We start from the raw sequence: 26,174 nt of genomic DNA on the forward strand, positions 1-26,174 counted from the left end.
AGACCCCCGTGACGACCCCCAGAGTAAGGAGACCGGATGCAGGATGCACAGCAAAGGGACTTGATTGAGGGCAAGCTGGAGGCGGGTGTGGACAGCGGGTGTGGACAGCGGGTGTGGACAGCGGGTGAGGACAGCGGGTGAGGACAGCGGTGTGGACAGCGGGTGAGGACAGCGGGTGTGGACAGCGGTGTGGACAGCGGGTGTGGACAGCGGGTGTGGACAGCGGTGTGGACAGCGGTGTGGACAGCCGTGTGGACAGCGGTGTGGACAGGGGTGTGGACAGCGGTGTGGACAGCGGATGTGGACAGCGGTGAGGGCAGGGGTGTGGACAGCGGATGTGGACAGCGGTGTGGACAGGGGTGTGGACAGCCGTGTGGACAGCGGGTGTGGACAGCGGGTGTGGACAGCGGGTGTGGGCAGGGGTGTGGACAGCGGGTGTGGACGGGGGTGTGGACAGCGGGTGTGGGCAGGGGTGTGGACAGCGGGTGTGGACAGCGGTGAGGACAGCGGTGTGGACAGCGGTGTGGACAGCGGTGTGGGCAGGGGTGTGGGCAGGGGTGTGGACAGCGGGTGTGGACAGCGGTGTGGACAGCGGTGTGGACAGCGGGTGTGGACAGCGGTGTGGACAGCAGTGTGGACAGCGCAGCGGCCCCTCGCTCGCCAAGCCGGACACTTTTAAAGACAAATCCTAAGCAGGGTCGCAGGAGCTCACATGCATTTGGCGCCCCGGGACTGGTTACTGGCGGATGCTCTCCTGGGGTCTCTTGGTTCCTTATCTTGACTCGCGTCTATGTTTGCCAGCTTCTGGTTTTTCCTAACTACCGGTTACCTTAGGATGAAGGTGACCTGACAGCATTCCAGAACGTTCCCCCGGGGTGGGGCAGTTCTCGAAACTCCAAACTCGGCCAGAGGCTCTTTCTGGAAGGGTTTCTACGGTCTTTGTCACCCAGCTGTCGGAAGGGGGTGGGAACGCGGGGGACAGCAAGCAGGTTTACAGAAGCAGAATATGCGGCTAATGTCAGTGAATACGTTTTTCACTCCTTCAAACTTTATCCAGTGCTCATTTTTTTCTCTGTGAGGGCCTCACAGCTCTTGGAACCGGGGACGGGGGTCGGGGTCGGGGCTGGGGCCTGGCTCAGGCGGGGACGGGGTCGGGGTCGGGGCTGGGGCCTGGCTCAGGCGGGGACGGGGTCGGGGTCGGGGCTGGGGCCTGGCTCAGGCGGGGACGGGGTCGGGGTCGGGGCTGGGGCCTGGCTCAGGCGGGGACGGGGTCGGGTCGGGGCTGGGGCCTGGCTCAGGCGGGGACGGGGTCGGGGTCGGGGCTGGGGCCTGGCTCAGGCGGGGACGGGGCTCAGGCGGGGACGGGGTCAGGGTCGGGGCTGGGGCCTGGCTCAGGCGGGGACGGGGCTCAGGCGGGGACGGGGTCAGGGTCGGGGCTGGGGCCTGGCTCAGGCGGGGACGGGGCTCAGGCGGGGACGGGGTCAGGGTCGGGGCTGGGGCCTGGCTCAGGCGGGGACGGGGTCGGGGTCGGGGCTGGGGCCTGGCTCAGGCGGGGACGGGGTCGGGGTCGGGGCTGGGGTCTGGCTCAGGCGGGGACGGGGTCGGGGTCGGGGCTGGGCCCTGGCCAAGGTGAGTGCTCGCCTCCAGACAGCTGGAAGGAAAGGAGACTCTCCGGAGGAAGCCAGTCTCATAGACACAGAAAACACTTCTTTGTGCAGGCGGGAATCGGATCTCTCTAGAACTCAGCACACATACTGTGCTGTATCAGTGCATCCGATCCTTTCAGGCAATGGCGACGTTTCCTCAGCATGGAGGAGCACGGTGCTGGCAGCGGTTCATGTGGGGTTCACACTGGCGCAAGCTTTCTTCTGTGAGGATTGTGATTTGTGGGTGGGGTGCCTGCCTCCCCCCCTTGGGGACATCAACCTCCACCCATGTGCTCAGAGTCCTGGAAGACCCCCAAGCACCTACTAAAAGTTTCTTCATAAGCCAAGCTGAGGAATTGGCAGTTTTGGAGATTCTAACTAAGTGGCGCAAAGATAGTATAGTTTACTCATTAACTCAAAGTAGCCGAGAACTCAGAAACGTGAGAATGGTTAGAATAGAGTTGTGTTTGATTTACTGTGAACTCTGTCAAGGTGAACGATGAAAAGACAGCGTAACGTATTGAAGATCACAGAGACTGGCTGGGTTGGTGGATGCCTCCGCACAGGGGCTCTGCACAATAGGAAAATACGCTTTGAGTTATTACTTAAAAATAAACCAGACAGCTTTAGCTGGGCACCCATCGTGCCCATTCCTACAGTCCTAGCTACTCTGGCTGAGGCCGGAGGATTCTGTGCGGTTCAAAGCCAGACCAGGCAGACAAATCTGAGAAACTCCTTTTTCTCCCATTTACCGGCAAAATGCCAGAAGTGGAAGTGTGGCTCAAGTGGTGGAGTAACAGCCTAGAGTGGATGAGCCAAGCGAGAGTATAAGGCCCCGAGTTAAAGTTCCAGTACCAACATGCGTGTGTGCACGCGTATACACACACACTCTCTCTTAGGAAGTGGAAGTACTTTACATGTGATAAAATGCATCCATTTAAAACGAGGATATTCACAGTTAGCTAAGAAAAGTAGGCAAGAGGAATTGGTGGGGGTAGAGGTTGAACCAGGAGCAGAAAGAGAGACTCACAGCAGAAGAACATAAACTTCAAGTTGCTTTAGCAATTTGTGGAAAGATTTTGGGCCGCAGCTCCGGGCTCCTGTACATTTGATGTTCTGTTCTTATTAGATAAGTTAGTAGATTCTACTTCAGCTTGCATCCTTGGGAACTGAGACCCAAGGAGTTAAAAACAAATGGTCTGCATTGAAGCATTATGGACATCAATTTCAGCACATGCACCAGGTTTATTTTCACTTTATCACTTAGCTTTGTGCATGAAGTGATTTTTTTTAATTAAAAAAAAACTACACTATAATCTTCTCCAACTTGCAGTCTACAAACTTGAAGATTCTTCTCTCTTCGCAAACCTTTCCTAGCTGACCTTTGGGTGTGTCTGTCTCCATGACTGATTAAATAGTCATAAAGATATTGTAAGCCAAGCCTTCCGACTGCATTCCTGGACAAACACAGGGCTACAGTAATGGTCTCTAAAAGCAACCACTGTTTACTTCACATAACACTTGCTCTGCAGAACTTAAGCACCGCCCTCCCTCCCAATGGTTTTCAACCAAACAAAGCTTAGATCTCACTCATCCTTTTCAAGCTCAAGGTAGGACAGAAAAAGTCAAACTTTTTTTTTTTAATTTTCAGACATTTTTATTTTCAAACTTGTTTACATTTCAGATTAAGCATCCCACGTCCTGTCAAAAATACGAAACAAATGAAATAAAACATATTCACAGCGTTAGGGACACTCAGCTTTCCAATATATTTGACCCCCAAGGGACCCACTCATTAAAAAAAAAAAATCAGTTGTCTCAAGGCAAGAAACTTCTAGGCACCTTTCAACCTTGCAATCATTTTAATGAACGTTGCATTCATGTCATTCTTAGGGAGGGAACTTGAAAAGGGTCTGAGTCTTGTGACACTTGACAAGTCATTAAAAGAGAGGAGTGTGGAGCGTGGAGAGAAGGGTAGCTGGCTTGAGGTGGAAGGGAGAGCCAGGAAAAGCAGAGCTCGGGAGACCTGGGTGGGTTTGTGTCCTGGGAACCTGCCAGGAAGAAGCTGCAGTGCTGGGGACTTCCGGCCCCGCCTCCCCAGCTGCAGTGCTGGGGACTTCCAGCCCCGCCTCCCCCAGCTGCAGTGCTGGGGACTTCCGGCCCCGCCTCCCCCAGCTGCAGTGCTGGGGACTTCCGGCCCCGCCTCCCCCAGCTGCAGTGATGGGGACTTCCGGCCCCGCCTCCCCAGCTGCAGTGATGGGGACTTCCGGCCCCGCCTCCCCCAGCTGCAGTGTTGGGGACTTCCGGCCCCGCCTCCCCAGCTGCAGTGATGGGGACTTCTGGCCCCGCCTCCCCAGCTGCAGTGCTGGGGACTTCCGGCCCCGCCTCCCCCAGCTGCAGGGCTGGGGACTTCCGGCCCCGCCTCCCCCAGCTGCAGTGTTGGGGACTTCCGGCCCCGCCTCCCCAGCTGCAGTGATGGGGACTTCCGGCCCCGCCTCCCCCAGCTGCAGTGCTGGGGACTTCCGGCCCCGCCTCCCCAGCTGCAGTGATGGGGACTTCTGGCCCCGCCTCCCCCAGCTGCAGTGATGGGGACTTCCGGCCGCCTCCCCCAGCTGCAGGCAAACCCTCCATAGCCTTAGCCCGCGGGCCCAGGCTTCTCCTGCAGTGGTCTGTAGGTCTCGGGGCTAATTTCAAATCTAGATCTTAAAGCAACTTCAAATGTTGCCTTAAGAGACGGGATGTCATTGAGTAGAATGAACAATTATCTTTACGAGAGTATTTTGTTGCTGTTGTTGTCAATTGTTGGGCTTGAATTCGGTGCTTTTTTTTTTAATTCCCCCTCAAGGCCAGTACTCTACCACTTTGAGCCACAGCAGTGTTCTCGTGGTTCACTGGAGATAAGAGTCTCATGGACTTTCCTGCTTAGGCTGGCTTTGAACCGTGATCCTCAGATCTCAGCCTCCTGAGTAGCTTGGATTACAAGTATGAACCACTAGCACCTGGCCAAAAGTAGTGTGTGTGTGTGTGTGTGCGCGCGTGTGTGCACGCTGGTACGGGGGCTTGAACTCAGGGCTTGGTCGCTGTCCCTGAGCTATTTTGTCCACAGCTAGTGCTCTACCACTTGAGCCACGGCTCTACCCTGGGTTTTCCCTGGTTACTTGGAGCTAAGGGTCTCTGGACTCTGTCTGAACTCTAACAGCTTTCACAACTCTCCACGCCCGACCCACCCTGAGGGGTTATGGGAGGGAAGCAAAAGGAAGCTAGAGCTTTCCACGCACCCAGATGGCTTCCGAGGCTCTCCCTGATCAATTCATGTTCCAATTCCATGAGACTTTGTGAAGAAGACCCACTTCCCGCCCACTTCCCGCCCACTCCCTGCCCACTTCCCACCCACTCCCCGCCCACTCCCTACCCACTCCCACCCATTCCCCCCTACTCCTGCCCACTCCCCGCCCACTTCCCACCCACTCCCCACCCACTCCCCACCCACTTCCCACCCATTTCCCCCCTACTCCCCGCCCACTTCCCACCTAGTTCCTGCCTACTCCCCGCCCACTCCCTGCCCACTTCCCACCCACTTCCCCCATCCACACTCCCCATCCACTTCCTATCCACTTCCACCCACGACCTGGTGGAAACTCCCCAGAGAGCTGCTGCTGCTTACTGGCTCACACATCCTCACCAATGCTTTTGAGACGTTTTTGGTAAATGTACAGGCCAACTTGTAGGGCAAACAGGTCCTTAGCGTTTCATGCTGTGCTTGCACAATTTATGGTCGTGATCCGTGTTCTACTCACTCACCTGTCTCGCCCCATCACCTGAAAGGGCCACGAGACACCTACACTGCCCATTCCTCCCTCCTGCCTGGGAACGTAGAGACGCAAATTCCAGCTCCTTCCTACACAAAAAGTGCTACTGCACAGAACCTTGCATCACCCCAGTGCAAATGCAAACTGGTCGGTCTTTCCCAAGATCTAGCCCTTCAGGGCTCCGTTTTCAACAAGCTCTCCAGGGAATTTATTTCCAGGCTAATGTTTGAGACGCACCATTTCTTCAACTTCAGATGAAGCGTGATCTCACTAACGACGCAGCCAGCTCTTGTCACTGATTGAGACAACTGAGAAAATAGAAACATACTGACTTGCTGCTGAAAATGACTGGTAACTCATACCTGTAATCCTAGCGATTCTGGAGGCTGAGGTCTGAGGATCCTGCTTCAAAGCCAGATGGGGCAGGAAAGGCAGAGAGACTCTCTTATCTCCAATTATCCACCTAAAAACCAGAAGTGGCGCTGTGGCTCCAAGTGGTAGAGCGCTAGCCTTGAGCTGAAGAGCTCAGGAACAGCGCCCAGGGCTCTGAGTTCCAGCCCCTTTGAGGTTTGAACAAGATAGAAACTGAGTGTGACGGACTCTTTGTCACTCAAGCCTGTCGTGTAGCTGGCCATTTCCAGGATTCCCAGAGTTTTCCTCTGGTTGGGCTTTCACTTTTCTGTTCTGCCTTCATTGGCCTTCAGGTTCAGCCGTCTGTGAGCTGCTCCTGTTGCTTCAGTTGGTCCCTGCCGAGGTCGGTGCCATCAACGGCGGTGTGTTCTTCCCACCAGTGCTGTCCTGGGGCTGCGCATTTGCAGACTGTGACCATGCATGAAGAACAGCATGTCCTGTCAGGCACTCGGCCAGTGGTGTGACTCCAGCCCTAACTGCAGGATTCAGGATTACATCACCTGTGTCTTACTGAGAACTGTAATAGGGAGGTCAGATCTGGCCAGTGCCATCATTAACTGTGGAGGGACTTCAGGCTGACTCCAGCTCAGATTAGAGCAGAAGCCAACTCCATCTCCACTAAGCCCTCCCCCACCCTATCCAGGGAAGCTCCCCTTTATTATGATAAGCTATGTAAATTGACCACCGGAGGCCTGGGAGCTTCAAGGGAACCTGTGCCCTCCTATGAGTAGGCGTATCCACCTGCATCCTGTGAGCCCCGACAAATCCACGGCCAATTCTAACTAGAATGATAGGTTGGTTCAAACAGATACTATGAGACAGACTGTAACTCTATTGGCTACCTGCGTGCGGCCTAGCATGCTCTGTAAGTGTTGTATCCTCATTGGCCACCTGCGTGTGGCAAGTTTGTCTGTGATGTTTGTGTTATAACCAGGCTGGAAGGCCACACACGTACGCGCGGTCCCAGCTCCCGAGTCTGGGCTGCACACGTGCGGGCGGCTCCAGCTCCCGAGTCTGGGCCCTGACCCTGCACACGTGGTCGGCAGTTTCGGCTCCCGAGTCTGGGCTGCGACCAAGGCCGGTCGGTTCACTTTTTGTCCACTTTTTACTTTCCCAATAAATCTGTCTTTTTGTCATCTTGTAGCTGGAGACTGTGTGGTGGACTCTTGGGGGAACCAGGAATCCCCTCCCTTGGGGGGGACCCCATTTCATTGTAGCGAACCCCCACTCTACTTCAAGAACCTCAGCCCCCCAAGGAGACATTTTCTTGCATGCTATTCCTATGCCTCGCGGTGTTCTGTGTTTTGGCTCAATAGACTTGGGTCTCTGTCCTGTTCCTCATGGAATCCTGGGAATCTGGCCACGCAGCTGTCAGCTGATTTCTGCCTCTCGTAACACTGTGGGGCACACCTGGAAGTCAACTAGACGGCCCCACCTGTTTCTCAGTCTTGGGGCCACGTGTGGCTAAGATGGTGGCGCCTCACAACAACGCGCAGCTGCTACAAGTGTCTTTGGTGATAACCCGGAGGCGGTTCTGTGGGCGGTGACCCCCGGCTCTTCCGCCCTTGATGGACAGCTCACCCCGCCCCTTCCTGCCCATCTGAGACCTGATTGGCTCCTGTGCCTTATATTAGTGGCACATACTTCCCCAATAAACGAGATCTTGCACCAACAAGACTCCCAGGCCGTCTGATTGTCCTCCAGTGAGGGAGGGCTGGGTGCGGCCGGCCTGCTGACCCTTTCCTTTCTTGGCTCGCCCGGTCGGGGTGTGCCTTCCCCGTCTCTCCCGCGGGTTGGGGGGAGTGTGGGGGTGGGGGAGGGGGGTGCTAGAGACCCCGACATAACACTAAGGCTTCCTTTCCAGTGTTCCATGTTTGCTTCCCTGCTTAGACATCTTCAGTCTGGCATTGCCTCCTCAGAGAAAGCTTCCTTAGAGAACTTATTTAACACCAAAACTCAGCCTCGACACACCCCATCATAGTGATCACCAGGTCTCATCACCAGGTCTCCAGGTCCCCGCTCTGGGTGCTGGTGGCTCTTGCCTCTGAGGACTAGAAAGGTGACTCTGTAAATGACAACTAGCTCCAGTCGCCTCCCAAGCTCCACATTATTATCAGTGGACTGCTTACAGTCAAATATTGCACAGGGACCTCCAGTTCAATCGGTCCACCACTAATTCACCCCACTTATGTCTCTTTTCTCACCAATAATCTCTCCTTTAAGTACAGAGATAGACCTGATACAATCTGCAGTTCTATCTCTTTTCACCTCACTTGTCTGCTGACCACGCTTTTACTTCACCTGGTGAAGAGAAGACAAAACTTGGTGTCTTGAAATGGTCAAGAATGCCTCACGGGAAGCTAGAGATTCTAACATTACGCGTACAAGTAGCCATATTTTCTGATCTCTTTTTTCATTCAGAGACGGAGGCTTTGGGGTTCAGGTTGTAATGTGGACGCGGTCCCTGGACAGCCCAGGAGACTAACTGGAATTAGAATTGGTGGCCTGTCAATCACTGTTGGCACTGGTCATGGTTTTGAACTAGGAATGCACGAGCTAGTGTCTGCCGCCACGTGTTCTTCTCCCGCTAGATGGGAGCAGGGATTTCTGTGTGGCGTGGCGATTGCAGAGTCTCCAGATGCACTCGGTGTTCCGGGCATGCGCTGCTGTGCCTTGAGGCTCCTGGCCCCCGTGTCACAGGTCACAGGGGCGGCGGGGACCACAGCGGTCCCTCGGGTGGCCCCGCCTGGGTCTCACAGACAGGGCGACGAGGCTCCAGAAAGCAGCGCAGGCTCCGGTGATGTGGGGGTGCGGGTTGGGAAAGCCGCAGCCATGGCCCCCCGCCCCCCGCTGAATGCCGGGCTGGAGGGTGGAGCGGAGCCCCCCCAGCAAGCCGAGGATCTGCGCACGCCACGTGGAGGAGAGGGCAAGGTCACGGAAAACAGGGTCGCCCTACCCTACTTTCTTCCTGCAGTAAAGACTTATTTCCGGTCGCATGCCACCATGCAGACGGAAATACCCACCCAGCACCCCAGCTCCCTACAACCAGCGGGGAGGCAGGCTCTGCGGTTCATGACGATGTCATAGTGCAGGGGCCAGGCAGAGGTCGGAGGTCACGACAGCCAAGAGGATCAACACCACCGTCCCCAAGAGGAAGTAGAAACGTGTTTGGGGGACAAAGTGATGACTTAGCAGCACAGCAAGTACGGTTTATATAACATTCATTCCAGTAATAATACGTTGCAGAAGAAATGATGTGCTTAGCAGGCCAGGAATTTAATTTTTTAAAAAACCATCTTCCGAATCGTTTTTTGTAGATCCCCCCGCCCCCCACAACCCATTCATCACTGTTCATGTAATGCCAAACACAGATGGGATGGCTTGAAGGTCTGCACAGCACACACACACACGCACACACGCACACGCGCACATACACACCGCGGCTCCCATCCTGCTGGTGTGCGCGGACAGACATGCCCCACCTCCCCGCTCACACAGCCCAGGACACGTGGCGCTCGGGGGCGCTGGCTCTGCCCAGCAGCTCCTCCTCCTTGGAGGTGGTGTTGGTGGAGTGGACGCGGACGATGCTGCGGGGCACGGCCGCGCGCTCCGAGATGACCTCGATGGAGCTGCGGGCCAGGGGGAGACGCGCGCCCGAGGCCCGGAGCCGCAGGCAGCTGCAGCTCTGGAGGGACTGCTTGCACTGGAGGAGCGAGAGCACACCTGGGAAGCACACACCGAGGGCGGCGCTGGCCACCCGCACGCGCCACGCCCGGGCACGCCGGCGCCACCCCACCGCCCGGACGCGGGGCCGTCGGGGTTCCGGCGGGAGAGACGGCGTCCACGCTTGGCGGAGCAGCTGAGCGGGATTCTTCCGGAAGGAGCCCACGCTGCCCTCGCGGTGGGAAGTGGTATGAGGAGCTGCCATCCGAGGCAGGCTCGGAGACCTCTGCGGCCAGGCCTAACTTCTAGCTCCCTCCAGGAACTGTCCTTCCAGGTCCTGGAGCTCGAACCCAGGGCCTGGGCAGCTTTTGCGCTCAAGGTTACCAGGGGAGTCGTGGCTCTCCTTGTTTCTGGTGGCCAGGGGGAGTCCGAGTCTCTCCTGCCTGAGCCGGCTGCCCATCCCCCCACTCAGATCTCAGCCTCCTGAGACTCGAGCCACCAGCGAGAACACTACGGAGCTTTTTTGAAATTCACATTGGCGCCTTTTCTTCCATTGCCCCATCCGATCCTTTCACCCTGTTCTCTCGCATGGGGGACTTGGTCCTCAGCACTCTCCCAGGGCCCCAGAGACTCACCACAGGTAAGGAAGATGATGACCGCGAAGCAGGTGGCCATGAAGACCCAGGTGGTCCTGAAGCTGGAGAAGTACACAGCCTGGCCTTGCTTTAGCTTAAGGTAGTATTTCACCAGTGCATAGAGCAGAAGGAAACCTGGTGGCCAGGGAGGAGAAGAAGAGGCTCCCTCCTCAGCCACTCAAGCCAACCCGGCTTCCCAGCCCCCACGCCGCCCCACTGCCCATCTCCCCTTGGTTCCAGATCTGCCTTAAAAGCTGCGTGTACACTTGAATCCAGAGAGCCGAGACGGCCAGACAGCCAGAGACGGGGGCCCTGAGGTCTCCCCTCCCCCCTCCTCCGCCCCTCCCCCAGGGGAGCCGGGACGCCACCTGTGATGAAACCGAGGAAGGCAATGGTGATGTGGACGCACTTATTCTGCGGCAGCATGGAGGTGAGCTGCAAGCCCATGATCAAGTTCAGGTGGAAGGCCAGGCTGAGGACCACCACCAGGGTCATCTTGATCGCCTTCAGCCCATCTGTCGGAAAGCAGAAGCTGTACTGAGAGACGGACAGCTAGTTCTTCGAGGCTCCTTCCCCCCAGGGCCCACCGACGTCTAGGTCAAGGAGGGGACAAGGTGAACGTTTTGGTTAAATAATCGAGAGAGAAGGGTGGAAAGAATAAAGAAGCTGGGAGAGAGTTAGAGGAGGTTCTTGGTCCTAGTGTCCTTATAAGCCTTTTCTTCTCTCCTTTTCTCGGAATTCATTCGTTACTCCATACCCTCGTCCATCTCTTCCTCACCTAGAACCAGAACAACGTATTGTTCTTCGTTCCAGTTCCCCTTTCCCCTCCCATTCCTCTCATTCCGGTCATGTTGAACCCCCTGCCAAGATGTCTCAAATGTCCAGTGACTGTCAGCTTCTAACCCTTTCTCCTCGACACACCAACGGTGAGGTTTAGGAGTCTACATTTCTGTGCTGGCCATGGGGTAGGGGCGCGCTGTCTGGGGAAGTGGCCCGTGGGATTATGGGGTGAACCGAGGCTCCAGAGGTCGAGGGGAGATGAAGCCCTCCTCTCCACCCACCCCTGTACGGAGAATAGTTCTGACCTGGCCAAAAGGCAGTGCAACATGTCTTCCACGGGCTGTGGCTAATCTTGTTCTTTTTCGTTCTGGGAAGCAATTCAGCCCATTCCTCCATGATGAGGCCTATCACCAGCAAGGTTAAGGCCCAGGAGGAGAAGAGGATGTTGGCGGTCTGTATGTTTCTGTTCTTTAGGACCATGGTGAGAGGGGAATCCTAGCTGAGGCCACCGCCAACACTTCATAGGTCTCCTCTTTGTTTGGACCACTCACAGCAAGAAGGGGAAACTCTGGACGTCAGCGATTGCGGAAGCATGGGTGGCGGCGGCGGCCGAAGCGGGCGCGGAACGGAAGCTCCCCTCGCCACTCCTTTGTTGAGAGAGAGAGGCCCGTTGCCAGGGCTACCCACTGCCTCGGAATGGCCCACTGGTGTGACCTTCGACCCTGGGGCCTAGGGCAGTGGAAGGACCCAGAGGCTCGGGGATCCCGAGAGAGCCGATCAGATGCCCAGAAGGGTCAGAGGTCACAGCTGGAGGGAGTTACCAGATACAGGGGGACATAGAGGCTTTGAAGATGGGCGCAGCTGCAGGGGTCCTGGTTGCTGGGTTAGAATGGCGTGGACCGGGCTTAGCGGGGCGTTGGTGGGGTCCTCAGATATGATTCCAAGATCGTTGACATGAACCACGGAGCCAGCACTGCCGGAGGAAACGCTGAATACATGTGGGAACTCACCGAAAAGAACTTTCTAGGCAGATATCCAGGAAAAAGACCATTGCCTTGGATACTGGAAAACTGGCTTGATACACTGCCCCCTTCTGGAGTGTTAATGTCAAGACCGGCGATCCTTGGGTATTTGGCCGGGAAATTGCTTTTTCTTTTTTCTTCCGTGGTCTCATGGTACACCGTGGGGTCCATGGTGCACACGGAGAAGACAGTCGGTACACACAGCAGGTGCAGAGCAATGCCTGGACAGTCATCTCCGAGATGCCTCTCTCTGCCTATTCCTCTGTTTCCTGGATGGGGAACTCTGTAAACATGTCACACGGTCTCTCCAACCTCTTTACGCACCTGTTGCTGTTGTTGTTGTTGTTGCCAGCCATGGGGCTTGAACTCTGGGCCTGGATGCTGGCCCAGAGCCCTTCAGCTCAAGGCTAGTGCTCTACCACGTTGAGCCACAGTGACACTTCCAGTTTTCCGGTGCTTAATTGGCGAGAGTCTCATGGACGTTCCTGCCCCAGGCTGGCTTTGAACCGGGATCCTCAGATCTCAGCCTCCTGAGTAGCTAGGATGACAGGTGTGAGCCACCAGCGCCGGGCACATCTTTTAATACTATTATATTTTCTTTATCTTTCTCACTTCTTTGAACACAGTATATTGAATCTTAAGGCTTTATAGTTAAGAAAATGGACTCCTGGTCCTGGGATTAAATCCTGCCTCTACTACCTCATCAGTGGGGCGGTTTTAAGAGATGGTGATGCTACCTCAGGCAGAAGTGTGTTTGAGTGCCCCTGAGAGGGCAGTCCTCCTGGGAACCACGTCCGCTCCAGCGGAGTGGAGGTGAGCTGGTGTGGCGATGGAGGAAATCCGAGCCAGCCCCACGGCGGTGCCAGATTATTCGGGCGGCCCTTCACATCCCCCCTGGACAGAGGCGAGAGAGTTGACCCCTGACCCCGGCATCAGTTTGGCTTTGGGTGCAGTCTGTCCCATGGAGATTTCTCTTCTTTCTCCAGTGTGTAAACTCTCCGCCTCTGCGTTCCTCAGGTCAGGAGTCTGGCAGCGGTGGGAGCAAGCTTTCGGGGCTCCCTGCTTGGTTCCGCCTCCCGAGAGCTTTGCCAGCCCCGGGGCCTTGGAATCTGCCCTCTACGGCTTCCATCTCTCCTTCTGGGACAGATATTTGCAGCTCAAGCGATGATATTCTTCTGCATTGATGCATTTTATTTCTGTGCCATAGGCCCTTAAGAGTAAGATCCCAGGATGAAAGATACGTAGCTTCTTTTAGGTTTTGTTTAAAATAGATAATGTCAACAAAAATTCAAAGTCGTTGTAGCCAACTCAGAGGAGGAGAGAGGACTTACGGCAAGTGAGACACAAGTTGAAGGAGAAACTAAGTTAGCAGCTGAGAAAGACCGGAGAGCTAGCTCTACTGAAAAGCACCAAGACAGCTAAATGGTAAGAAATGAATTACAATTGCAAATATCTACAAGACAATAGGATAGTTAAAAGTACATAAATGTTAGTATCCTACTGCAGCAATTAAATTCCTTTTGCATGTCACTCCCCCCCTCTTTTTTTGTCCATGTCCATGCATGTTACACATGGCTGCAAAAACGTATTCACATTTCAAGTGGCCACCAGCATGAGCAGATGTCCACCTCTGTGCCGCGTTCCCTGTCTACAGTCTCAGCACACAGGCGTCTGCGTGCGCGTCCTCCTGCTGCAGTGGGATTGTTTTCCCATGGGAGGCCGCCCCAGTTCTATATCAATCCCTCCCCCACAAGACACCAAGAGACACTGTTTATAGCAGCAAATGTGTGAGAGGCTCCCTCTGTTTTCTTGCCAGTCTGAGGCTTGGACTTGGCCTGGGCACTGAGGCTTGTACTCAAGGCTAGCACGCTACCACTTGAGCCACAGCGCCACTTGTGGCATTTTCTGAGTAGTTGATTGGAGATGAGAGTCTCATGGACTTTTTTCCCTGGGCTGGCTTCAAACTGCAATCTTCAGATCATAGCCTACTGAGTAGCAAGAATTACAGATGTGAGCCGCCAATGCCTAGGTAGCCCTTTATTTTTTTACAAAATATTTTTGTGCTTATTTCTTATATGTCCTTCAAAGCACGCTAAAAATGAAAAAAGAATTCTTTTTTTTGAAATTTTTATTGTATAGGTGATGTACAGGGGGTTACAGGAACGTAAGTCATTTATTGAGTACATTGCTTTTTGAACAGTGTAGGCATCTATATGCCAGTTCTGGGGCTTGAACTCAGAGCCTGGGCACTGTCCCTGAGCTTCTGTTGCTCAAGGCTAGCACTCTACCGCTTGAGTCACAGCGCCACTTCTGGCTTTTTTCTGTTTACGTGGTACTGAGGAATCGAACCCAGGGCTTCATGCATACTAGGCAAGCACGCTACCACTAAGCCACATTTTTGTATCTAACTTATCGATAAGGAAACTTTGACTTGGGGAGGTCTGATGACTGACCTAAACGCTGTACACAGATAGTAAGTCTCAGAAATGGACCTAAAAACTCCTGAAGATGAAAAGTCTATGCATAGTCTCTCTCTCTCTCTCTCTCTGAGTGTTTGTTACATCCAGGTCTAGTCATGAGATTACTAAGGTCTTCAAGGGAGAGGGTGGGCGACCCGACTCCATGATCATTCACGTAAGCAGGAGGGCTTGCGGGCAGGGAGTGAGGAGGATCCACTGGGAGCGGTGTATGTAGCTAAATGTACCTTCCCACTGTTTTACGGAAAAGTAGGAACTCATATTGTGGCCTTAATGATGGCAAGATTCACTTGTGGGTCATGGGCTAAGTCCCCTCTGGGGCAATTAAAACTTTTCCTAAGCACCATGAGCTCTGGGGACCGTGAGTAGAAGGAAGCGGTTGTTCTCTCAGCCCGTGGCAGTGGCTAAGCCAGCCTGGTCAGGGCCCTCTGTGAACCACACGAACCAGCCTGATCAGCTGTGGTGCCCTGCGCCTCGAACCCAGGGCAAGGGGGACCAGTGTTCCTGGGACTCGCACTCAGACACTTTTCAATTTGGTTTTAAGCTTTCACATAGAAGGTGGGTGTCTGCCGCCTGGCTCTCGGCAGTGCGCGACGCTGGGAGCTGGCAGCGCGGCCCCGGAAGGGGTGGTGTTCGTGGTGTTGACAGGCGCGAATCTCCTACGCCACACGTCCGTGGGACGTCCATCTTCCCACTCAGACGCACGCCATGCTGGGCTTCCCCGTGCTTTTCTTCCTGAACTCTGGGGTGCGGAACTCCCAACAGCAGGCTTACCAAGATTGGAAGGAAGGACATGGCTAGCTTTTTAGCCTGGGCTCTGGGTGATTTCTGCATACTGACTGTTGCTTTAGTGTGTATCACACACTTATGTATGCAATTTGTTTTAACTGGTGTGTAAAAATACAAAGCACATATTTTAATGCATGCTTTCATTTTCAATTGATGTATACATTCTATAATGTCTAAATCAGATTAAACTTACCAATTGCATCAAGCGTACATTCTTCCTTTATGGTAAAATCCTCCACAGCCTTCTCTTTGCACTGCAACACGTATGTTACGTTATTGTTTCCGGTAACACCCTTTCTTTCGGTGGTACCCAGACTTTCTTGCTTCCATCTTACCTTGACAGACCTTCCCCATCCCTCCTACCCTCCGACTCTCCCCGGCTCTGGTGATAACCATTGTACTCCTTTCATCTGGTGGCACTGGGGATTGAACTCAAGGCTTCACGCTCACCAGGCAGGTACCATACCACTCCAGCCATCCCTCCAGCACTTTGGTGCGTGGGGTATGGGCTATGATCTTCTTACTGTCCTTCCCTTTGCTACTCTACCCATCCATTGGTTGAGATGGAGACTTGCAAACATTTATGCCCCAGGCTGGCCTTGAACTATGATCCTCTGTTCTCTGACTCCCAGGTAGCAATTTCTCTACCCTTGACTTTTATGATATCTGTCTGTCTGACCACCTGTCTGCCTACCTATCTATCTATCTTGTCTGTCTGTCTATATCTCTATATCACTTCATTTCCACATAGACACCCCATGTGCATCTGGCTTATTTCACTTCACCTAGTTGTCTCCAGTTCCATCCACGGAGTCCCAGGTGGTAGGGTTTCATTCTCTTTTATGGCTGCAGAGTATTCCTTTGCCCATTTGTTAGTTAGTGGTCGTATCTTAGCTACTGTGAATAAAGCCACAATGAACACAGGCGTGCCGGGCTCCTCGGTGCAGCCAGTCTACTTTCTTTGGGTCTGTGCCCAGTAGGGGTACTGCTATAGATAGTGATTATGGATAGTGGATCCTATGGTAGTTCCATTTTTGGATTGTTTTTGAGGGACATCCATACAATTTCCCACCACGGCTAGAGTCATTTACAACCCCAACGAACACAAGCGCCTCTAGTGGTGGCCCCGGTTGCCTGGCACCGGGATCTGCGCGTTGGTGGTGGGTGCCCTGGATTCTCTTGCGTGTAGCTTGAGTCTGGCTGTTTCCGTGCAGCGGGCCTCCGTACAGTCCCCTGTCAGGATGAGTAAAGGCAGAGTGGCCCATCGCCCGTGGGGTTGATCTCGTAGCTCAGCAGGAATTTCGTGTTCCGTTCGCCTACCCTTGCTGTACCACGAGCCCATCGTGCGTGACCCGTTTCTTTCCGCGAAGAAGTCGTGTCACTTTGTGACTTGCCTGGTTGCCTTTTCAGAGTGTCCTTTCGCAGATGGGCGAGCACAAACCGTCCTGATGGAAACAGAACACGGCGGGGCTGCGTGCGATGCAGAGGCGCGGATTCTCCTGAGTGCCAGCCGCGGGGTGCGCCAGGCCCTCGGGACTCGATGGGGAACCGCCCCTTATTTCAACCCACCTCTAAATGCCGGCAAAGTCCACTGCTCTGTGGGGGGTGTGGGACTTGCAGACAGGAACACGGGGGGTCCCACAGGCACGTTCCCCAGAAGCAGAGATTGATTTGGGAGCATGTTTCAATACCCATAACCTATCGGTAGGGTAAGAGCCATGTTTTATTCACCTTTGCTCTAACCCCCAGAAATTTTGGTTTTACCACAGTAGGTACTTTACAGCTGATGATGAGGTGCTATGAAATAAGATTTCAATCTTCCCCACAGCCTGATTGAAATTCAGCTGTTTGCTTCTGAAAAGAAGTGCCTAGGTTGACTTCAAGGGTAGCGGGAATGGCTCATCCAAAGACGGCCAGGTCCGTTCTACCCGATGTCCTGGCGAGCCGGCACCGGGCCCGGGGCAGCTCAGCGGTCCGGCTATTACTGGTTTTCAGGGTCACCAGGCACTAGAAACCTTGCGTCTAGTCTACTCAAGGAGCCAGTCCCAAAGCGCTCCATGTAATCCTTGTTTCCGATGTGGTCGTTGCTCTGCTTGTAACCTTAGCTACACCCGACGGTCCCCTTGAATCTCCTGCAGCGAGCGCATCTCACGGTCCGAGTCTCAGTTTGAGATCTGCCATTCCATAGAGAGAGTCCGTCGCGCAACCGGCCCCCCTCTCTGAGCTCAGACAGCGCCGGCGAGGGTGCAGGTGGGGGCCCTGTCTCCTGCACACCGCGGGACTCCAGGACACAGCCCCCCCCCCCCCCCCCGTGCGGAGCACAGTTCAGAAGGGACTCGCTGGAAGCTTCGCCCGGTGTGCCTGAGCTGTGCGGGGGCCCCAGGGAGAGGCCAGCGGGGGACGGGGCCCCACACACGGAGTCTTACGTCAAAGCCCAAGAGACGAGAAGCCTCAGGGACTCCAAGTCGTCTTCTGATTTCTAGACATAAAATACTTGAACCAGGAGTCACAGCCCCAGGTCCTTGTTACCCGTGGCTCTACAGATGCTTTTAAAGCAAGGCGCATTCACCCGCAAAGTGACGAGACTGGAGGAAAGGAGAGACGCTCGCCATCCATTGTCAGGGAAGAAGGCGAGTTTCACAATTACCGTGCTTCTAGTGTATTAAAGCACATTCTACGTTTCACTCCTGATCGCCCACAGGGGCTGCTGCACATTTGCACCCAGCTGAGTCACAGGAACAGAAGGAAGCAGCCACTGGTCCCTCCCTTGGACAGGTATGTGTTCCCCACTCCCCCCCCCCCACCATAGCCCTCGCCCCTAATCTGCACAGTCACTATCCCAGGAAGTGCTTTGCGAATAGGTTCAGGCAGCCCCACTGTGACAAAGACTGTTCACTGTGCACACTTGCGCTCTCATTTACAATCCTTTAAGTATCTATTACTATTGCTTTTTTTTTTTTTTTTTTAAATTACGGATTTAAACACAGAGCCCACGGAGAGTCTACCATGAGTTAAGTGCTAAGCTGTAAGGCGTAGCGCAGGGCCGGCACCCAATCTCATGACTGAGCGGCTTTCCCTCCACCCACGGACTCCTGGGACAACTGATATTACACTGATATTTTCAGATATTAAAAAAAATCTCATTCTAAACCTTTGCTGTCCAGGAGTATAGCACTAGCTCTTGGGGGCTGCAGAGCTTTTGAAGTGTGGCTAGTTCAGTTGGAGCTGTGCTGTCAATGGAAAATACGGTATGGATCCCAAGACCTGCCTCTTGAGAAAAAAGAAAATTGCACAATATCTTATAATTTTTCTAATGCACACCTGTTGCAGTGGTGATATTCTGAATATGAATCAAATAAAACAATATTATTAAAATTGATTCCATGTGTTTTAAATTTTTAAAATTAGGCTCGCAGAACATTTTATGTTGTTTGCTTTTATTAACACGTACTGTCCCAAAGGGGTAACATGATGGTATTTCTATGTGTATACACATGGAAAATTAATTTTAAAAGTCCCAGTGTTTAAAAACATCCTGCTATGCTTTAAGATGGATGAAAATACATTGGCTCTGAATCAGGGCTGAGCCAATGTGGTAGAAAATGTTGACTAACAAAGTTTTGTTCTTCGTCTTAGTGTTGTTTAATAAAGTAGATGCTGGCTATTTCTGCTCTGTGCATGTGTGTGTACGTGTGTGTGTGTGTGTGTGCACGTGTGTGTGCATGTGCTTGCCATGCTGGGGCTTGAACTCAAGACCTAAGCCCTTGTTTAGCTTTTTTACTCAAGGCCAGTGCTCTTACCCTTTGAGCCACATCTCCACTTCCCAGGTTTGAGTTGTTGAATAGGAAATAAGGGCCTCTCAGATTTGTCTGCCTGGGCTGGCTTCAAACGGAGATTCTCCGATCTCAGCCTTCTGAGTAGCCTAGGATATTATAGATGTGAGCCTCTAACAGCTGACTACTGTTGCTCATTTTAATGTTTCTTAAGACAAGTTTCTATAACATTTCTGTCTAAAATGCAACACAATGTGTTCTTACGAGCTATTTGACATACACACCACCGGGCTCTGGAATCTTCGAATTCACATATGGTTGAGAAAATGATGGAATATAAAGCTTGTGCAACTCTTATTCTTTTTTTTTTGGCCAGTCCTGGGCCTTGGACTCAGGGCCTGAGCACTGTCGCTGGCTTCCTTTTGCTCAAGGCTAGCACTCTGCCACTTGAGCCACAGCACCATTTCTGGCTGTTTTCTATATATGTGGTACTTGGGAATCGAACCCAGGGCTTCATGTATACGAGGCGAGCACTCTTGCCACTAGGCCATATTCCCAGCCTTGTGCAACTCTTATTCTTGATCTAGGGAGGCTTTTTACTGAGGACACTTTCAGAGTCAGGCTTTGCACGATCCTGGAATGCTTTCTGGCCTGGAGAAAGAGGGCTGAGAGGAGGAAGTGAGCAAGAAGAAAGACCATTTCAAGTCGAGGGGAGAGCGATCTAAAATGCCCTCTCCAACTCTCATGCAGGAATCTGGTTAAGATGCCGGACCTGGAATTGTGTGGTTTGCTGAGGGGATGTCACGTGGCCGGTGCCGTGGCTCACACGGAGCAGCGGGCCCCGTGCTCAGAGACGTTACCCGGCTACCTGGGATCCTGGTTGGAGGCTCTCCATTCAAAGCTGTCTCTGGGCAAAGTGGGATACAACCTAAAAAATAAAGCAGTAAGGGCTGGGGGTACCGGCAAAGTGGTAGACTACTCGTGGTGCTTGCTTGCCTAGAAAGTGCTAGATCCTGAGTTCAAAACTCCAGTACCACTCAAAAAAACTATGGTGGGTATATGGTCACCGACCCCATCCAACTTCAGTGCTGCTTCCTGGTTCTCGTAAGACAAAAATCAGTATATTTCCGGCTGAAATGCCCTGTCTCCGGGGAACTGGGGACAGGCTAGAAGTCCGCCTGTCTAACGTGACTCTCTTCCTCTCGGCCCCATAGATTTCTGGGAGGAGAATGGGTGTCTGCAATTGCTCTACGGTGACCGAGTTTCTTCTTTTGGGACTCACGGAGCAATCGGAGCTCCAGCTGCCCCTCTTCTGCCTGTTCTTTGGGGTTTACGCCGTCACCGCGGTAATCTTGGCATGATCGCCGTGATCAGGCGGACCCCTCACCTTCACACGCCCATGTACTACTTGCTCAGCGCGTTGTCCTTCATAGACGTCTGCGGTTCCTCCGTCATCACCCCCCGGATGCTGGCAGGGTTTTTAGGCAGGGGTAAGACGATCTCTTATTCGGGATGCATGGCCCAGCTGTTCTTCTTCTGCCTCTTTGTCATTTCCGAGTGCTACATGTTGGCGGCCATGGCCTACGATCGCTATGTGGCCATCTGCCACCCTCTGCACTACAGTGTCATCATGTCCCCTCAGCTCTGCTTTCTGCTGGTGGCCGCCGTCTTCTCCGTGGGCCTCGTCGACATGGTGATTCACGGGGGTTGTATACTAAGGTTGTCCTTCTGCAGCTCGAACACCATCAAACATTATTTCTGCGACATCGCCCCACTCCTGAAGCTCTCCTGCTCCAGCACGCACGTCGACCGACTTCTGATCTTTGTCATTGGTGGGTTTAACATGGGCGCCACCAGCCTGACCATCCTCGCGTCGTACGCCTTCATCCTCACCAGCATCCTGCGCATCCACTCCAGACAGGGCCGGGCCAAAGCCTTCGGCACCTGCAGCTCCCACCTGACTGCCGTCCTCGTGTTCTACGGGTCTCTCATGTCCATGTACCTCCGGCCTGCGTCCCGCGCGTCCGTCCTGCGGGAGAAGGCGGCCTCGGTGTTCTACACCACCGTGATCCCCATGCTCAACCCCCTCATCTACAGCCTGCGGAACAAGGACGTGAAGACCGCGCTGGCGAAGCCGGCGCGCAGCAGGGTCTCTTCCTAACCCACGGTCTCTGTGTCACCAGCTGTTTGTGCGGCCATCCTCGCGTGGGTGGGCAGGTGATCTTATCGTCACGACACAAAGGACACCCGAGCCCAGACGCCGTATTCAATCGAGGGATGCGCGTATTCGGACTGTTGAACACATGCACTTGCGAGATGGACGCGACAGAACGTGGCACGTGTGGCAGGGTGGCGAGTAGTATGCATTCGCAATTCAATGCTTCGTCTCACTGCTGGGATTGAACTTCGGTTTTCGGCTCTTCGTTTCCTGAATCCAGGCTCCAAAGGAATAAAGTGTAACTTTGGTGTATGGCATAGTCATAGGAGAAAAATAAAACACACTCGCACACACACACACATCAAATTTCAAAATGACTTTTCTCTGATGGAAATCTGTGTAAGAAATATTAAGTGTGAGGAGGGTCATCCCCCAAAGTTTGTAATCCATGTGGAAGAATTTTTTTTTTACATTTGTTTAATGCTAAAGGACTTCTTCAAGGGCCACGTTCTGTTCTGTGAAGGGAGAATTCTGTGAGGAAGACTCGGCAAGAAGGAAAGCCAGTGGCGCCTCAGGGAGCGCATTTGATGTCTGGAAATGCAGCTCAGACGTAGGCTGGGTGCCAGTGGTTCGAGCCCGCAGCCCTTGCTACTCAGGAGGCTGAGGCCTGCAGACTGGGCGCATGGGTGGGGTTGGGACCGATTGGGGGTCATGATGAAAGGGGGTGACATTGATCAAGATGTGTTGTACTCATAGATGACATGTTGAATTATAACTCCCTGTACAATACTTAAAGATAATAAAAAAACACACACACAACAACAAAAGCAAGGGTATTAAAAGCCCAGGAATAAAGAGACTTTTTTTTAATGCTTATTTAATGATAGCCGTACAAGCACTCAGGACAAGACACAGGCCAAGAAAAGACGTAAGAACCCTCTCCTCTTTCAACCCCAGCTAGGGTTGATCTCAAGGGTCAGTGCAAGAAGGAAACATGGCCAAGGAGGAATTGTCGTGCCCTAGCACAGAGCCAGTCTGCAAAGACGAGTTATTTTTTTAAATAGCATTTTATTGTTACTTTTAAGGAGCTGTACAAATTTCTTAACTCAGGTTATGTGTACAGTGTGCAAGTTAAAAATTATTATCTTGCTCTCCTCTCTCTTCCTTCCCTTCTCCTTCTCCATTCTCTCTCTTCCTTTCCTCTCCCTCCTTTTACCTTTTGCTTCTGTTTTTGTCTCTCTGTCTGTTTATCTCTATGTCTGTCTCTTTGTCTCTGTGTGTCTCCCTTCCTTCTCTCCCCTCAAGTAAATTGCTGTCAAAACACTAGCTAACTGCAAGCAAAGGGAACAGGAATTTCCCTATAAGAAATGCTAAGGGCAAAAAGATATGCTCACCCTCAATAAGAAGGAAAATGTATATTAAAACTAAGAGGCGCTGTGGCTCAAATGGCAGAGTGCTAGCCTTGAGCAAAGAGAAGCCAGGGACAGTGCTCGGGCCCTGAGTCCAAGCCCCAGGACTGGAAAAAATAAAATAAAATAAAATAAAATTGTGCATTTAAATCTTTGATCTGTGTAGTAGGTGGGTTTAAAAAGATTGTGCCCAGAGAAAGAGAGGACCAAAGAATTCTGGAGGCAAATGATTCGCCTGGTGAATGGGGAGGCTGTGGTGTGGTCTGCAGGGACAGCAGCTGATTGATTCCTCAGGGACCACTGGCTTGGGTCACTGCCCCTCCTCGTAAGGCCCCGGGCAAGGTCCCATCCCACAGGGCCTCCTCCTCCTCCCCCGTCAAGAATCCCTTTGTGCGCGAGCTCCCTCGCTTCCAGTTCTGAAGCCCTGTCAAGGGCGGCGTGGCTCCTTTGTCACTGTAAGCGCTTTGACCTGAATTGACGTCTGTACCCCAGCCGGCCGGGCGACACCCTGAGTGGGAAGCCGCAGGTGAGTGGGTGGGGGCGTCTCCCGAATTGCTTCGCCTTCCTCTCCTTCAGGGGGCCCGGCCGCACTCACCGACCTGGGGGACCCAGAGGGTCCTTGACCCCCGCTGTGCGTCCATCCTGAGCGGCTGTGTGGGGTGACCTCGGGGGTACGGAACAAGATTAAAACTAGACTGAGTGCCTCCTCTCGGCACACAAGTCCGTGTCCGCTCAAACAGGGCCCTTTGACGACTTAAACTTAGCTGTGCGGCTCCTAGCGGAGGGCGGAGCCCCAAATTATGCACTGTGACTCAGACAGCTCCCTTAAACAGCTAGGAAGTACCAAAGCCTAGCTTCGATCTCTCGGCTTCCCGGCTCAGAAACGCGCCCTGCACCGCGGCTGCTTCACAGGGAGGGAGAGCCGGGTGGAGACCCACAGCCCGCCCCCTCCACTCTGACGGCGCGGTCCTGCTACGCACCTGCGGCCCGCCAGGCATCTTCCGGTGATCCTCACGTAGTTGCACAGAGGGTTTCGACACAACCTGTGGGCTCCCCAGGGCCTGCGTCCCGGCCAGTGTCGCCCTTCCGTCGCCCTCCCATCCGTCCCACCCCACCAGGCTTCTCGGTTCAAGCCCGGCCTTTTGAACTGACTCGCAAGCGCCTGCATTTTCCTTCCAAACTTACCCTCCCTTCTGACAAGAAACTCCCAGGTTCAGCCACCCATAGATTAATCTTCAACACGTCACTGCCTGGCGTTCTTCTAGGCACCAGGCTGAATGCTTTTCACATGGTGCCTGCTCTCACCTTTACCTCACTTGAAGGGCAACTGTTATTACTCTCAGGTTGTTTCTATATTAACTTATTTACTGTCAAAGTGATGTAGAGAGGGGTTACAGTTTCATACGTAAGGCAGTGCGTACATTTCTTATCCAGCTTGTTACCTCCTCCCGCATTTTCCTCCCACCCTCCTCCCTCCCCATTCCCTCCCCCCCACAGGGTAAGGTATGTACTGGAGGATTGACCCCCACTCTACCGCCCCAGGCTCCGACAGACACCAGGCAGGACAATTTACCTTGGCTCAGATGAAAACAATCCACTTTTCAGGTTTTGTCTGAAGCAATTAGAGATTTCTCCCAGATGTTCACAGTAAAATGGGCATCAAAGCCAGGGTCTGTACTGGGGTGTGTGTGTGTGTGTGTGGGAGGTCTGGTTCCAAACATGTGATCTCCTCCTTCCTGACTGAGGGCGTGCGTCCTCTCCCAGAGCTAGCAAACGCCCAGCCGACCAGGGGTCAGAGCTCAAAGGCGAAGGAAATGCGTAGCTCTCCACGTAGGGGAATTTCCAACCCCAAGGCAGAGCAGCTACAGACTTTTAGAGACACTCACCTTTTCAATTCTCTCTTTTTATTTCATTCCCAATGATGAAAAAGGTTCTTTTCTAATCATCTGAAATATGCTCCAAGAGGACAGAGATCAAGCTGGGTGTCGGTGGCTCACACCTGTCATCCTAGCTACTCAGGAGGCTGAGGACTGAGGTTCAAAGCCAGCCCTGAGACTCTGATCTCCAATTAACCACCAGAAAACTGGAAGTGGCGCTGTGGCTCGACGTGGTAGAGTGCCAGCCTTGGTAAAAGACTGAGTTCAAGTGGCACAACCAGCCACAAAGAGAAAAAGCAGAGCTCTTAAATTACTCTCTCCTTCTTCTCCTTTACCCTTTCCTCCTCCTCCTCCTCCACTTTCTCCTCTCCTTTTTTCCTCTCCCTCCCTCCCTCCCTCCCTCCCTCCCTCCTCCATCTCTCTTTTTCTGGGCTTGAACTCAGAACCTGGACACTGTCCCTGAGTTTTTTTGGCTCAAGGCTAGCACTTTACCTCTTGAGCCACAGCACCACTTCTGGCTTTTTTCTGTTTATGTCCTGCTGAGGAATTGAACCCAGGGCTTCAGGCATGCTAGGCAAGCGCTCTACCACTAAGCCACATTCCCAGTGTACCTCCTCCCACTCCTTCTTGAGATAAAATCTATGTTACTAGGTGGCACAGGCTGGTCTTGAACTTGTGACCCTCTCTATTCAGCTCTCTTATTCTTCTGATTGTTAGTATTCTCTGCTTTATACGAAACATCCTGAGGCTAAATGAGCACTTGATTGGAAGAAAGGAAATCCACACGTTTGCACAGGATTACACGTAGAAATGCCTGTTGAAGACAAAATCTCGCACGCCAATATAAAATTGAAAAATCACACAACTCTAGGATTAAGGCATAATTACTTTGGAGCTTTATTGAGTCCAAGGGAGGTTTTTAGCCATGATAAGCTCGAGTCTAAGCGCTGGGCTCAGTCTAGTCTGACACAGGGAGTTGCTGCAACCCAGGCTGGGGCTGGACGAACATTAACGTGTGTGCCCGCGTGCATGTGCGTAACACACTTTCCATAGTTTGCCTTATTTGGTATTTAAAGTATCTCCGTGAGGCAAATGGGTTTACTGGTGTCATTTTTATTTTATATATAGGAAAGCTAAAGTGAGAGAGATTAGCTAAATGCTCCAAGGCTTCAGGAACTCTAGTACAAAGCCAGATCAAGGATCAGGTTCTGGCTACAGGAAGATTTTCTTTTCAACACATCCTTAGGAACTTTTATCTTTTGTATTTTAGATATTAGCCATTCTGAGAAGTGTGAAATGAATATTTCATTAATACTTTGATGTGCAATTCTTTAATGATTAGTGGTGCTGGGCATTTTTTCCGTATGTATGTGTGTGTATATACGTATATATATTTGGCAATTTGCTTGTCTTCTTTTGAGAAATGCCTTTTCAGGTTCTTTTCTTGTTTTTTAATCAGGTTGTTTATTTTGTGGCTATTGATTTGAGTTTTAAAAAAAATGTATTTTGGGGCTGGGGATATGGCCTAGTGGCAAGAGTGCTCGCCTCATATACATGAAGCCCTGGGTTCGATTCCTCAGCACCACATAGATAGAAAAAGCCGGAAGTGGCGCTGCGGCTCAAGTGGCAGAGTGCTAGCCTTGAGCAAAAAGAAGCCAGGGACAGTGCTCAGGCCCTGAGTCCAAGGCCCAGGACTGGCAAAAGAAGAAAAAAAATTCAACTCCA

General features: G+C 52.8%; 2 protein-coding genes across 2 annotated transcripts; one reads left to right on the top strand and one right to left on the bottom strand.

The window, feature by feature from the left end:
* Nucleotides 1–9,356: 9,356 nt before the first annotated feature.
* Tmem225 (transmembrane protein 225) lies at nucleotides 9,357–11,577 on the bottom strand. The gene is made up of 4 exons (XM_048340766.1): nucleotides 11,250–11,577; nucleotides 10,533–10,679; nucleotides 10,165–10,299; nucleotides 9,357–9,589 (listed from the first exon to the last, which is right to left on the bottom strand). Exons 1-4 carry the CDS (start codon nucleotides 11,422–11,424, stop codon nucleotides 9,357–9,359), a joined length of 690 nt encoding a protein of 229 aa, XP_048196723.1. The 5' UTR covers nucleotides 11,425–11,577.
* Nucleotides 11,578–20,234: 8,657 nt separating this feature from the next.
* Nucleotides 20,235–21,166, top strand: LOC125348055 (olfactory receptor 8D4). The gene is given in 2 exon segments (XM_048340998.1): nucleotides 20,235–20,346; nucleotides 20,349–21,166. Coding segments are annotated over 2 exon segments (930 nt in total).
* The last annotated feature ends 5,008 nt before the right edge of the window (nucleotides 21,167–26,174 follow it).

The sequence above is a fragment of the Perognathus longimembris genome, chromosome 3 (assembly GCF_023159225.1).
Source record: "Perognathus longimembris pacificus isolate PPM17 chromosome 3, ASM2315922v1, whole genome shotgun sequence".
Classification (NCBI taxonomy): domain Eukaryota; kingdom Metazoa; phylum Chordata; class Mammalia; order Rodentia; family Heteromyidae; genus Perognathus; species Perognathus longimembris.